Genomic DNA, 13,265 nt, shown 5'->3' with positions numbered 1-13,265 from the left:
GAAATGACAGTGCTATCCAAAAGGAAAAAACCAACCCACTCTTATGTCCCTGCACACAACAACAAAACACAGTAAGGAATAATTGCCATTTATCTTGACACGATGCAAGGAGGTAAGGAAGTGCATGGGAAGGCTCCGGTGCGTTCAGCAGTATTTATATCCTTTGAATATTTATTTAGATCCTGTTCCTTAGCAAAGGACTCGCTGGATTCATCCCCAACCCCACGGACTCAGGTGGCGCCTCAGCAAGCCCCGGCTTACACCGTCATGGGCTTTATCAGCTCCGCAGTCCCAGCGTCGAGTCCCTATAACACAACTGCTATGTTTTCTGTTCAATTCCAGTTGCTTGTTATTGAACGTACCCTCCAAAAATGCCAGAGAGTAAACCAAGCTCCCGTCAAAATGACTATTCACGCTCCATTCAAACTGTATCTCTGCCACAGAGTCCCCTTGAATCGGACAATCAGAGCACATCGCAACAGTTAAACACGGCACAGGAACGTTCTGTATAGAGCAGAGGATTAGTTTTATTACCAGGCATGAGAAATTCAAGACCAAATTTCCCAATAATACAACTCATCTTAAAAAATAAATGCCATCAGCACGTGGCACCACCACCGTTTCTCCTCACACAGTTGAGTTGTTTTCCAAGTGCAGCCAAAGAACAGCGTGAATGGCACAGCAACCACCTCACACCTGTGGGACAACACGGTGCTCCTACAGAACTGGAAAGCTGACTCCACGACCCATAAAAGCTTTAGAAATGTTCATCGTATCCAAAGTTAACAGACAAAAACGTACAGTACCAAAGAGGAGGATCAATTCCATTAGGCACACTTCAACGGGACAGTAGGAAAAAGTACAGGGCTTTGAACAAGCCATTGGAAGCACAATAGAAAAGTTAAGGCGTTAATGCAGGCTCAGTATCCAACCAACTATGTTAAGGGCATCGGTGTGTCAGTGGAGTTCTCATCTGGAGGAAATCGCTTCTTCACCTGCAAAGCAAGAGGCAACTCAATTATTCCTTTCCATGGAGACAATTCACTAGATCAAGACCTGGTTGTAAACCACAACTACTTCCATTCACAAATGAACTGAGAAATGCTCAAACAACATAGATAATTAATCTATATAGAGCTTTAAGAATAATCTCCACTCCCTTGCTTTCTTAGCAGTTTTGCGAAGTGACTGCAAGTAGTTTTAGTTACACTATAAGTTGGTAGAACTAATCTACTAGAAAGTTTGGATGACAGGAAGCTCAACAGGAGCCAACAGCATGCCCAGGTGGCCAAGAAGGCCAATGGTGTCCTGTCCTGTATCCAAACCAGCGTGGTCAGCAGGACAAGGGCAGTGATCCTTCCCCTGTGCTCTGCATTGGGGAGGCCACACCTGGAGTATTGTGTTCAGTTCTGGGCCCCTCAGCTCAGGAAAGAGATTGAAGTGCTGGAGCGGGTCCAGAGAAGAGCAACACGACTGGTGAAGGGACTTGAACATAAGACCTATGGGGAGAGGCTGAGGGAGCTGGGCTTGTTTAGTCTGGAGAAGAGGAGGCTTAGAGCTGAGCTCAGCACTCTCTAGAACTACCTGAAGGGCAGTTCTAGCCAGGTGGGGATTGGTCTCTTCTCCCAGGCATCAGCAATAGGACAAGGGGCCATGGGCTTCAACTCTGCCAGGGGAAACTTAGGCTGGATATTAGAAAGAAATTCTTTACAGAGAGAGTGGTCAGGCATTGGAATGGCTGCCCAGGGAGGTAGTGGACTCGCCGTCCCTAGAGGTTTTTAAACTGAGATTGGACATGGCACTTAGTGCCATGATCTAGTAAACGGACTAGAGTTGGACCAAGGGTTGGACTCGATGATCTCTGAGGTCTTTTCCAACCCAGTCCATTCTGTGATTCTTCTTGCACGAGTGAAGTTCCTGATCTGAGAACACGGATTGTAAACTGACAAATCTAAGGAGAAAAAGCGGCGTTAGATCCCATTGCTTGAAAGAGCCTGCAGCCCATGTTGCGTGTTCTCACGTGCTGTCATCAAACCATTCCCTTGAATGGCGGGGACACCAACTGGGAAGCCCAACCCGCTGCAGTTCGGCACAGCCCGAGCAGGTCGGCGCCTGCACAGGCCCCTCGGCAGGGCGCAGCTGCCCCGTGTGCGCGTTTCCAGCCTGCTCTAGTAAAACGGGTGTTCTTTTAGACTAACCTCATTCTTAAACACGATCTCTCCACTTTAGAAGTCTGCATTAATTCCCTTTGCGTTGTCCGTGCTGATCTATCCAAACCTCGACTAGAAGAAGAATGCGAGGTGGAAAGAAAGCACAGTGCATGTACCCTGAGTGCTGGAAAAGCATGTCTTAAAAGCCAAAAATAACTGGTGAAAGAAGAAATGGTAGCTATAGTGATGGGATTCCGTGCACTGTCAGAGAGATCCATCCCAACTCTGCCACAAAAGTAATTCAAACAGGATTGTGGAGAACGGTATGTCCTGTAATAGCGCATTTCTAGCAAGAAAGAACATAGTATTTAACTATATTCGAGGATTATTATAGGCTTTTACCTTTTTAACTAATTCTTTTTCATGAAGACAAGTTCCTTAATTTTAATCCAAAAATTAAGTCAATGAAATCAGCTCTATCGAAGGTTAAAACAAACTGCTTCTTATAGCACAACAGCATGTGCTATACAGGTCTCAAATTGTCCATTAATAAGTTTTCAAATTATAGCTCCTTACATACACTTTCTGGCCATCCCACAACACATCAGTTCCCTCTCTTCCTTGGTACAAATGTACCTCCAGCTCTCTGGAAAACCCTTCACTGAAAGGGGGCAGAAAGCCCCGGTTCCTTTAGCGAGCACCCGGAGTCGTTTGTCACCTCCAGCTTGTCCCTGCTGGTCACACACATCGATCGAGCAGAAAGCAGCCAAGTTTTTACATCCAAGGCATCCCCTTGTCCAGATACATTTCAATTCCAAATCCCAGGTGACTGAATCATCCTACGGGATCCACGGATCTGTACGCCCATTGTTAGAATACACTGGTCTCTGTTTTAGCGAACTAATTATGTGTTAACACACGGGTGGTGAAAACACACCTAGGAAATTCAGCTTGACTGACTTAGCTAATTACAGGGCTCTGCTTGAAGCAGGGCCAACTCTCCCCCTTCAGCTTCTGCGTGCTGCTGGAAAGAGATCCAGACACACGCAGCCCAGGCTGAGAGCGTCGCGGGGCGGGAGAAGCTCCTGCGCGGCTGCGGAGCTTCGCTCCAGGGAAAGAAACGCTCAGGACGCTTTGCAGACAGCGGTCAACTGAGCCGTAACGTCAAGTGTCATCTGTCTGCTGCTACTGGGCCTCGGAAACAGAACTTCAAGTAAGAACAGCAGGAGGGTGGGCAGTTAAACCTAAAAGGACAAAAAAACCCAACCAAAGATAAAAAAAATAAGCATGTCTTATTATTCACTTACCATCATAAAAATTAAAATAATGGTGTCCTGGTTTTGCTAAAAACAAGTTTCTCTTTCAGTGAATTTGCCTGTCAGCTAAAGCCTTCATATTAACTGCATTTTCCTGGAGAACCAGATATATGTTTTGGTAAAGCTAGCAATGGAATGCAAACTTATTGATAAGCACGGATGGACATCTCGCGAGAGGGGCGACGAGAAACAAGTGACCGAGAAACTGACCAACTGTGTATAACATTCCATTCACGTGAATACTTCATATAAAAGTGGGAGATCATGAGGATCTCGTCCCTTTTGCCTTTGCTTTTTCCCTTCTGCTTATGGCCAACATTAGGAGAGGACCTTGCTAGTCGTCCCTGCGAACTGAGGCCTAGTGACAGACTGAATCCAGCTCCAGTTGGCTGCAGAGTCCAGTCCAGGACTTTGGGTGCCGGCTCTGCAGCTGCTGAGACTTTCAAGATTGGTTTTGTATATTTTGTATTATTTTCTCTATTCTTATTAGTAGCATTAGGAAAACATCTTTAATTTTTTCCAACTCTCTTCACTCTGTCCTTCTTTTCCTCCCAATCGCCTGTCCTGAGTGGAAAGGGGGGAGAGGGAGGGGCAAAGAGAAAGGGGGGAGTGGGGGGGGAGAGGGGGTTAACAATACATCTGCCAGGGTTTTATTGTCACCCCGCAATCTTAACCCTCGACAAATGGGTACTTCTTTCTACAGCTACCATTCATTTGAACTTTCGCCTCCAAATGCTTCTGTTCTAGAGCAACCTGAAGTCATCATGGTACTTTTAGTGCAAGATGATGTATTTTTGGTGGTCACGTCAGAAAGCCTGAACTGCAGCAATGGCATTCCAATAGCACTACCCAGACAGCAGCCACCAGGCTCACCCATGGTTAAAACTGCACACAGGCAATCATTAAATCGATCGAACATTCATCTGTCAGCTCAGCGTTAGTGCCGGACATGGACAGGAGATAAGGAACCATCGAGCTGCCGTCCTCACTCTGGAGCTCCCGGCTGAACTGAGCAACTCTACGTTGTGTCGCCTTGGAAGTCAAGACAGGTCTCGGATGAAACAGCAATAGGCTTGAGGAGAGTTTTAACAATAGAGAAAGATTAGGAAATCCACTTATGCCAGCTATTAAAAGGCACCTCAGCATGACTTTGGTTTTTTGGTAGGAAGAAATGTACAGTTCCTACAGCCCCCTGCGTACTGAACACTGAACATGACGTGACAGCAGAGAAGAACAACTGTGCAAGAATTCAGTCTGAGCTCTTCATGGTATCCAGTCAAGATTAACATCCTAAATATGTTTTGTTCCAGCCTATAAAAAGATTTCAGCTTGCAATTCTAAACACACAGCTTACACTGCAGTTCAAATTTTCCTGAAGCTTTTACATACTAAATAGATTAATAAATCTGATTATACTCACCTAGGTCAATAAATTGCAGCAGAGGACAAACATCCTTAAGGCCAGTGTGCTCTAAGATACCAGATTGTTTCATTGCTTAACTGCGGCCCAAAGAGAGGGTTGAGTTGAGCCAGAATCGCAATCAGCCAACTGCAAGACAACCCCCCAACCCAAAACAGAGAACATCAGCCACACGAGAAAGCTTACGGTCACGGAAAGGCTCGTCCAGAGCACAAGTACCATCAAAGAACAGACAACTTGCAGGAAGGTCTAGTATCACATCAAAATTTTACTCAAGCTCGTACACAGATACCAGCAAGATCTGGTATCGGATGATTCTGCAACTGAAACAATAAATTGCACTGTTCCAGTTAAAGCAACACAAACCCACCCAACAGCATTTCTCTAGTACTTTTCCTTTGATGGTAAAGTGCTTTGAGACATACAAAATGCACATATTTGTGGCCTCAGAAGATAGAAGCGTAAGAGACAGACCTCTTCTCACTGCCTTTGAAGCATCCTTTAAACTAAAACCTCTGAGAAACACATCCTTTTTCTCATCTGCTCTTATTTTCAGTGTACAACAACCTACCCTTTCAGATATGGTATATTTATCATCAGAGATTGAATAAAAGGTGAATTTAAACCTGGCAGAGAGGTGAGGAAACAGGGACTTGAAGCAAAGGGGGACGATGCTACAGGAGCACGAGAACAGAACCAACAGGACACCAGAGCAGCTCACAAACCAAACTGCGGGAGCCGTGGCCAGAACCGAGAGCAAGACGAATGTAGCTTGTGGAAAATATCCAGGAAAGCTAAACAGAAATAAATATTCCACTGTTAAGAGATACATTTGCTTTGTAAATATTACAAGTTCCAGGAAAAGCGATGGGTCCTTCCATGGATTTAAATCTATGTTAAATACTAACTATATAAACACATTTAGTGAACACACTGGCTCATCTGTCTGCTATTTCCAGAATGCTTTGTAAGGAGGAGAAAAAGCAGAGCAGCTTTGTAATGGGAGCTGCCACAAATGTATCAGAGAGCTCGGCAGTCATGGAAAATTCCACAGAAACCTGGATGCTGTGACCAGCAAACCAAGTGCAGCTCTGCCGAGAAGCGGCGACGACAGCCGGAGGCACGAGATGCAGGCCGGACTCAGAGAAAACACATAAATCCTCCTCAAATTCACCAATACTTGTTTTCAATGGCACTTCCAGTTTTGCACAAAGTAGGGCTCTAGTGAAACCGATGCACCGATCAGCCCATGGGTCATGCAAGCCCTGGAATCCAGGTTAGGCTTTACAAAGCCATTAAAACATCAGCCAGACATCACCGAGAGGGGCCCATATCCTTGTAGTTGACATGTTTCCACTTTGCTATCCAAAGCTACAACGGCGTCTTTTGAAACCACGTTAATAATTGTTCAATTTACTTAAGGGGAGAAGCAAATCGGTTCTTAAAAATACCACGGCATTTATTTTGCCAGGGTTAATTTTCAGATACAAAAGGCAGATGGAAGGGGTGCCAAAGCGCCGTGCCATCTGCCTTCAGCATCCTGAGTAACACCCGTGGGAGGGCAGGAACACCAAAAGCCTGGTAAAGCACGTTATTCCCCTTCTCGCTGCACAGAAGGGAGGAAACGGTGCACAAATCTCTCACCTCTCTCTGCTTCCCGAGTTCAGCCCCAGCGTGGCTGTGAATTAAATGAGCTGGAAGAACATCTGGAATATCGCTGTGTCCCAGCGGTACAACTGTGCGGTTTTCCAAAGCCGTTTGTTGGGCCCACGCTGGAAACCGAAGCTCCGAGCCCAGGGGTGTTACAGGTCATTCCCCTCCCTGCTCTGCTGGGGCTAATAATTTGAACTGAAACTCCACGACCCCGCTGCGTTCAAGGTGAGAAATGGAAAAGCTTCTCCCACGTTTTGCTCGAGCGATGCTGCTTTACACAATAATCACGACAACGCAAAACAAAAGGCGGCATTCACAGCAAAACAAAGCAAGCCTCTGCATCCAATGTGTAACGTTCTGCAGTTGCTAAAATCAGGTACAGCATTCAAGCCACCCACAGGTCCTTAAATTCTACCAGTACTACTTACAACAGTTAATTACCCGGCTCAGACAAGGAAATTAAAGTCCCTTATGTTCTACCAGGAAGATTTTTTTAAAAGGTCTTTGTACCACAATTGCCATCTGTCTGTGCTATGTATTACAAATTAAGGTCCTGCTATCTCTGCTTAAATGTCATTTTGAACACCCAGATTTTAATCCATTTCAAATCAGCAGCAAAAAATACCATTTTTGAAGGGCCCTGTGCTCTGTTAGGGCAACATCATGGTACCGTTTCTGGAACTGCTTTGTAAACAGCAAAATAGATTTAGACTTAGACAGTTCCTTACAACAAGGTATAAACCATAATTTCTGCAGCAGTAACTCCTTATGTTCGTCTCAGGTTCCTGACACTCGTGTATTCTCCCTCAAAGGGCTGCTGGGTACAGTCTCTGTACGCAAATTATGCACTTACACAGGCAAAGCTTTTCCATAGAACAACCAAATTAACACCATGTGATCAAGGTGGTTATTCAAAATGATTGCTCTTCAACCTAAACAGAAGAAACAGCTTGACGTTGAAATTTGACTGACTTTAAATATCGTTAGCACAAATTCGGTTTGATGCAAATCAGTTTGTCAACCAAGTGGTGTCCAATGAAGACAGGAAATTGTTTTTTCCCTATTTTCAACAGGAAAGGTAACTCAGAGTATGGAAGAAGGTTTAGCAGAGCTCTGAACAGCTCTAAAAAGAAGTAGATAGCAGCAGGCACCTACTAAGGACACACAAATACAGCAGAACATACCTAAGACAACACAACAAGTTATTTTAACCCTAACATATCCAATGAAGAATCCACAGAAATAATTCTTCTGGGCTTCCTTCGAGGCTGATACGCAAAATAAGTCTCTTTATTTAGTCACCAAAATTAAGGTCTGAAATTTTTTGCAATGCTTCCCTCAAAAAAGGAAGAGGATATTGCAAGAACAAACGTGTTTAAATAAAACAGGAAAGAAAGGCTGGGCAAGGTGACCTTTCAAGGTCCTTTCCAACCAGGGCTGTTTTATGCTTCTATACCAAATCCATAGAAAGAAAAGACGGGGTGATGAGACAAGTTCAATCTTGGAATGTGAGGAGAAAAGTCTGGTTTTTGTTGCTTTCTGGGAAGCAGACACTAAGTGTGTAATGAATGCGGTTGGGTATAATTACTGATGGTTTAAGACACAGTAAGACTCTCCTGCTTCTCCTTTTTCCAGGTGTAACTGGAGAAAATCAAAGGTAATACAGAAAACAAGTTGGAGCCCACAAGGTTATGGAAGAAGCCCCTCACAGGACATGCAAGAACAGGTTATAAATCACATTAATAACACTAGAACAGGTCTGTTTAAGTACAAAAAAAACCCCCAAACGAACAAAAACCACCCCCAAACTCACTGAACTTACAAGTGAAATACCACTGTACATCTGAATGCTTCACAGCATTCAGTGCGAGTTCGATTCCACAACAATTACATTACACATCATAACCCAAAGGATTCTGCAGATGCCACGTGGCCTCGACTTGAAGGAAACTGTCCTTGAAACAAGAAAGAAAACAAAGCCTAAGCGTCAAGGACTTGAGGAGAGCATTCTGTTAATATACAGAGTAGGAAGAACTTCAGAACTTCAAAACTAAAGCCAAAACAAACCCAAAAACACTATGGCTTCCCCCACAATTTACTGTAACCTCCTAAAAACGAGCACCCAGTCAGCTGCCCTTTCTTAGCCAAACACTTAGGACCTACCACACACTCGGTGTATGGGCAAGGCGGCCTCCACAGCACCGGAATTCCCAAATTTCAAGCCCAAATTCAAGTTGTTGGCACTACAAAGCTCTTCTCGAGTTTCTACATCTGCTCAGCAAAACGTCTTAAAACTGTCACGGATAAAAACCACAGAACCAAGTCGGCTGTACTTTCACAGTTACCCAGAAGAATGAACCCTTGGGACTTCACGTGTCGAATACTCTGAATACAAAAAAGACGCTCACCTGTATAAAACCTGAATATTAAACTACATCAAACCTGCACGGGCCACAGGCCAACCCAACATGGAACCCATGAACTCTTCAGGAACGTGCCAACACTGATAAAATGGCTTTTGGCTGCCACTTCTTCAGATGAGTCTTGAGATTAGAGATTAATTTCTCTAAGTATTCACGTTAAGGTCCTTAGAGTAGCATAAATAATGCCTAAATACTTCAGGAATGTGAAAATACTACTTGGGTTCAAGTGGAACTCTGAATAATGATTTTATTACAAGTTAGCCCTAAAGACCTAACCAGGTTTTTACCAGTTTACTCTCCATAATAAATGCTTCCCAAACACATTTCAAAGTCATTTCTGCATAGCACCCTCCTTGACAAGATCAGTCTCTACGGTCTTAGAAAAAGAAAAGATGGAGAAAAGAGCACCCATGGTTTCTCTTGAGGACTCCAGCAAAGCTCGACAAACAACAAAACACTGAACAGGGGATGAGAAGCTCCTCAATGAGTCTTTTTCCTATTTCTACTACTTGTGTTACAGAAAAAGCCTTCAAAATATAACACACATTTAAAAAGAAACAGTCTCAATATATCAAAGCAAAACAAGTTTGTTACGAAAATTATTTGTGAGCTACCAAAAACCCCATGTAGAAGGTTTTCCGCCCACTGCCCCACCACGTTTTGGGAATATGTTCAACCAAACTAAGCAAAACTAATCAGTAGGTCTAAATCAGTTTCATTTTAGAAAGAAATGAGTTCTAGAGTTGACAAATTGCCATTATACTTGTGAGGGAATAAGCCAGTGAACTGGGAAGGAGTGATATCAAGAGCACTATTCAACGGTGACCTGTCAGAAGACAACAAGAGGAATCCAGGTTTGTTTTAATTCCGTATCCACCAACAGGCAAATGTTTTGTTCAGCAGGTTGGTCTTTCAAACTAAGAATCCTAAGAACTGTCTATGTGCCTAAATCTCTGATGCATTTTAAAAGCTACTTCCTACACGTCTTGAAGATTTAAAACAAAGAACTTTTGATTACATCGGAACTGTGCCTGGATTGAGACGCAAGACATTATTTATACTTACAACAGGTAGCAGCAAACAGCACATGTCACCAGCATTGTGTTGATCACACTGCAAAAAGGAAGGAGAAGAACAGCTGATGAGGTGTCACGCTGCAACCGGCCACAAGATCCCCAGGAAAAACCCCCCCAGCAAACAAGTTTAACTTTGATCATATGGGAGGTGACTCAACACAAAGGTTCTAACTTCTTCCAGCTGAGTAAGTGGCAGCTGAGACTCCGCAGAACCGACGGGCTCCGGAGACAGAGGTTATACAGATGTGCTTAACAAACGTCCCTGTGAAGACGAGCACAATCAGTGTCAGCGTCCTGGCTCCATTCCACAGGCACTTCCCCCAGCAAGACAGTAAACTACCAAAGCTGGGTATTCTAATAGCAAACAAACATTTTCTACATTCACAAAATCCTGCTTACAGAAAACTTCAGTATCAAAGTATATCTTTTAATTTTATGGCATGAATGAGGGGTTTGCAAATCGAATACAAAACGAAATCTCAAAGCCACTTGAAATCTGTGTAGGGTAAGGTTTTCCTTTCTTGCCAAAAGGAAACTGTGACAGACACCACAGTTCAGCTGAAACGCAGCAAGAACAAAGCAGCTCTTGAAATGGAAAATGGTTAAAACTGTAGCTAGACACACATATGATTTTGAAAATGGAGGAAGGAAATGAGATTTTCTAACAGCGAGTGATTCGTGCAGCTCATTAAACTTGGTAGCAAAGTGGAGGATTTTTTCCTTTTCCAATCATAAAAAAAGGATTTCCGTCTATGTATTTCCCCCCACCCAACAGAATAACACAAACTCACGCTAGGTCAGTAATTTCCAACCCTTGTGTGACTTGGATAACACTCAATATTTTTCATCTATCAGTACACATTCACCTTGTCAACTTTCAAACAAATGCCACAAGCTGCACTGAGCTTCGGGAATCCCTCGTTTCCAAGGAGTTCCAGAGTTATCGCTTGGGAGTTTTAAGGATGGGTGTAGAAGGCTTATTTCTAAGCTATTTTTAAGGACAGGCAAGTTTTGAGGCACAAAACACACTTTGGGTTTGAAATTAAAGGAGTAAAACACCAGACTTGAACAGAAGAACTTGGGGAAAATTCCTCCAAGTTCAGATAAACATCTAACAGAAAAGACAGTCAGTACCTGTGGAGCAGAGGGGATGTCAGAGGGAGGAAGAGAGATTTAGTGGTCATTATCTCCTAGGGAAAAGAGAAAGACAAAAACTCGTCTACTTTTTAATCCAAGCAGCTACAATGACTGCAGGAAAAAATCCCTCTGCGCAGGTGCCTCATGTATGTCCTGGGGCACCACAGCTACGAGGCCACCGGTGGGCATCTAAGCACAGAACTGAGGTTGTTACAGCCACATTTTCAGTCTTATCCAGCGTGAAACTAGAGGGTGGTGGAGCAAGTTAGAAGAGGTCACGGAAAAAAGAGAAGGAAAAGAAGGAAGTTGTTGCTCAAACACCATCTAACCGACAACAGATCTCCTTGCCACAGGACGCTGTGTAGGTTTACAGGACTTGAGAGGAAAAACTCAGAGGTGGGAGGGATTTTTAGGGCGCGGAGACACCGCTCCCGGCCCTGCGCTCCGGAGGCCCCGCAGGTTCGCGCTCCGGAGGCCCCGCAGGTTCGCGCTCCGGCTCTCGCCCGTCTCGCCCGGGCCTCGGGCCCCCCCCGCCCTCCGCGCTGCGCCAGAGCGGCCGAGGGGCCCGCAGAACCGAGGCGGCGGCCCCGGGCCTGGCGGAGCGGCCAGCGCGGCCCATACGGCGGCGGGGGAACGGGGAGCTCGGGAGGGCCGGAGCCGCAAGGCCGCTGCTGCCCGCGAGGGAACAGCCCATCACGGCCAGGCCGCCGGGCCCCCCTCACACACTGCCCCGCTTCTCCTGAGGGGGAAGGGAAGGGGTCCCCAACCTGCCGCCGCCCCCCGGCCACTCACCCGCGGTTGGGCCCCTTGGGTATGAGCCACGGCAGGACGCCGCCGACCAGTCCCCAGAAAACGCTCATGACGATGATGGGCACCGTCAGGCCACCGTACGCCATGGCGGGGGCGGCAGAGAGAAGCGGCCCGGCCTGGCGCGGCACCTCCCGCTGCCCTCAGCCGGCCGCAGCGCCCCGCCCCGCTTCCGCGCCCGCCAATCAGCGCCCGCCACGTAGCCTGAGCTCGCAGCGCGCCTGGGCGTGAGCGCTTGGCCCCGCCTCCACTCTTAGCCCCACCCCGCTCGACCACGCCCCCTCCTAGCTCCGCCTCCCGCGCTCGGCGGCTGCTCCGCCGGGTGAGCCGGCCCGGGGCCACCGAGGAAAAGGGGGAGCAGCAGCTTTGGGGTGAGGGTGCGGCTTCCGTTGGGTCAAGGGCTGGTTCTGAGCTCATCTACAAACCGGGCAGATGGAGCCCTGCCCTTGCGTTGGCTCAACAGCCGAGAAGCTCCCTGGAAAACAGCCAAAGCAACACAAATGAACCCCAGGGACCCTGCAGCACCCTGGCTGCAGGTGAAGAAAAACCTTAATGTGTGGATGCATCAACTGCCAGGGACAAAACCTCTGAGCCTACATAAAAGCAGTGACATGCAAAGCCCACCCTCCAAAGCAGCCTTTGTATTAACACCTATAAAAGATCCCAGAAATGCAAATACAGTTCTCCTCGATTCTCAGCATTCTGCAGAGCTTTCCAGGCAGGAGCTGAATCTCCTCCCCTCTGTATCAGCAATTAGAGGGCCATTCACCAAGTCAGGAGATTAACTGCAGCGCTGTTCCCTCAATTATAGATGTACAAAGCTCTACAACAACTAATTTCCACTCACAGAAAAGTTAATCCAAAATGGTGTTAGCAGCTCTGAGCCTGCCTTTCCTCCCACCCTTTTGGAACTGGTGAGGGGAACCCCCCATCACCACCTCCAGCGCCAATGTGAGACCCCTGAGGCACCACATGGCACTGCACACATGCCTGGGGAACCTCTAAAACATCATCCTTTACTGCCAAATTCAGAAGGTGGTTGAAAATAAACGTAATTTAAGAGGATTGCAGAAAGAGATTCATGGCCAGAAACAGCTTACTTCAAATGTCTGGGGAAACATTACAACTATACGGTTTAGAGAATCAATATGTTCATTTAAAACTGTGGACATGTTTAAGAGTTAATTATTAGTGGAAGAGACAGAGGAGCAATGGTCATTTGATGTGTGTTTTCAGGATTGTGCTGCTCTTCCCAGTGTTGGTCGAACCATTCCTTTATGGGG

The 13,265-nt window shown here is 46.0% G+C and overlaps 1 protein-coding gene across 3 annotated transcripts; it reads right to left on the bottom strand.

Annotated features, from left to right (window-relative positions):
• Positions 1 to 502: 502 nt before the first annotated feature.
• ATP6V0E1 (ATPase H+ transporting V0 subunit e1) lies at positions 503 to 12,414 on the bottom strand. 3 transcript variants are annotated; one of them, XM_065029532.1, is made up of 5 exons: positions 11,968 to 12,414; positions 11,173 to 11,228; positions 10,028 to 10,075; positions 4,887 to 5,015; positions 503 to 995 (listed from the first exon to the last, which is right to left on the bottom strand). In XM_065029532.1, exons 1-4 carry the CDS (start codon positions 12,397 to 12,399, stop codon positions 4,922 to 4,924), a joined length of 630 nt encoding a protein of 209 aa, XP_064885604.1. In that variant the 5' UTR covers positions 12,400 to 12,414; the 3' UTR covers positions 503 to 995; positions 4,887 to 4,921. The 3 variants fall into 3 exon arrangements, with proteins under 3 accessions (XP_064885604.1, XP_064885605.1, XP_064885606.1); XM_065029533.1 differs by lacking the exon at positions 4,887 to 5,015; XM_065029534.1 differs by lacking the exon at positions 11,173 to 11,228 and having other exon boundaries at positions 11,968 to 12,190.
• Positions 12,415 to 13,265: the final 851 nt, after the last annotated feature.

Source organism: Columba livia, chromosome 14, assembly GCF_036013475.1.
Source record: "Columba livia isolate bColLiv1 breed racing homer chromosome 14, bColLiv1.pat.W.v2, whole genome shotgun sequence".
NCBI classification, from domain to species: domain Eukaryota; kingdom Metazoa; phylum Chordata; class Aves; order Columbiformes; family Columbidae; genus Columba; species Columba livia.
The sequence above is the reverse complement of the archived record's forward strand: the minus strand, read 5'-3'. Positions and strand labels throughout refer to the sequence as shown.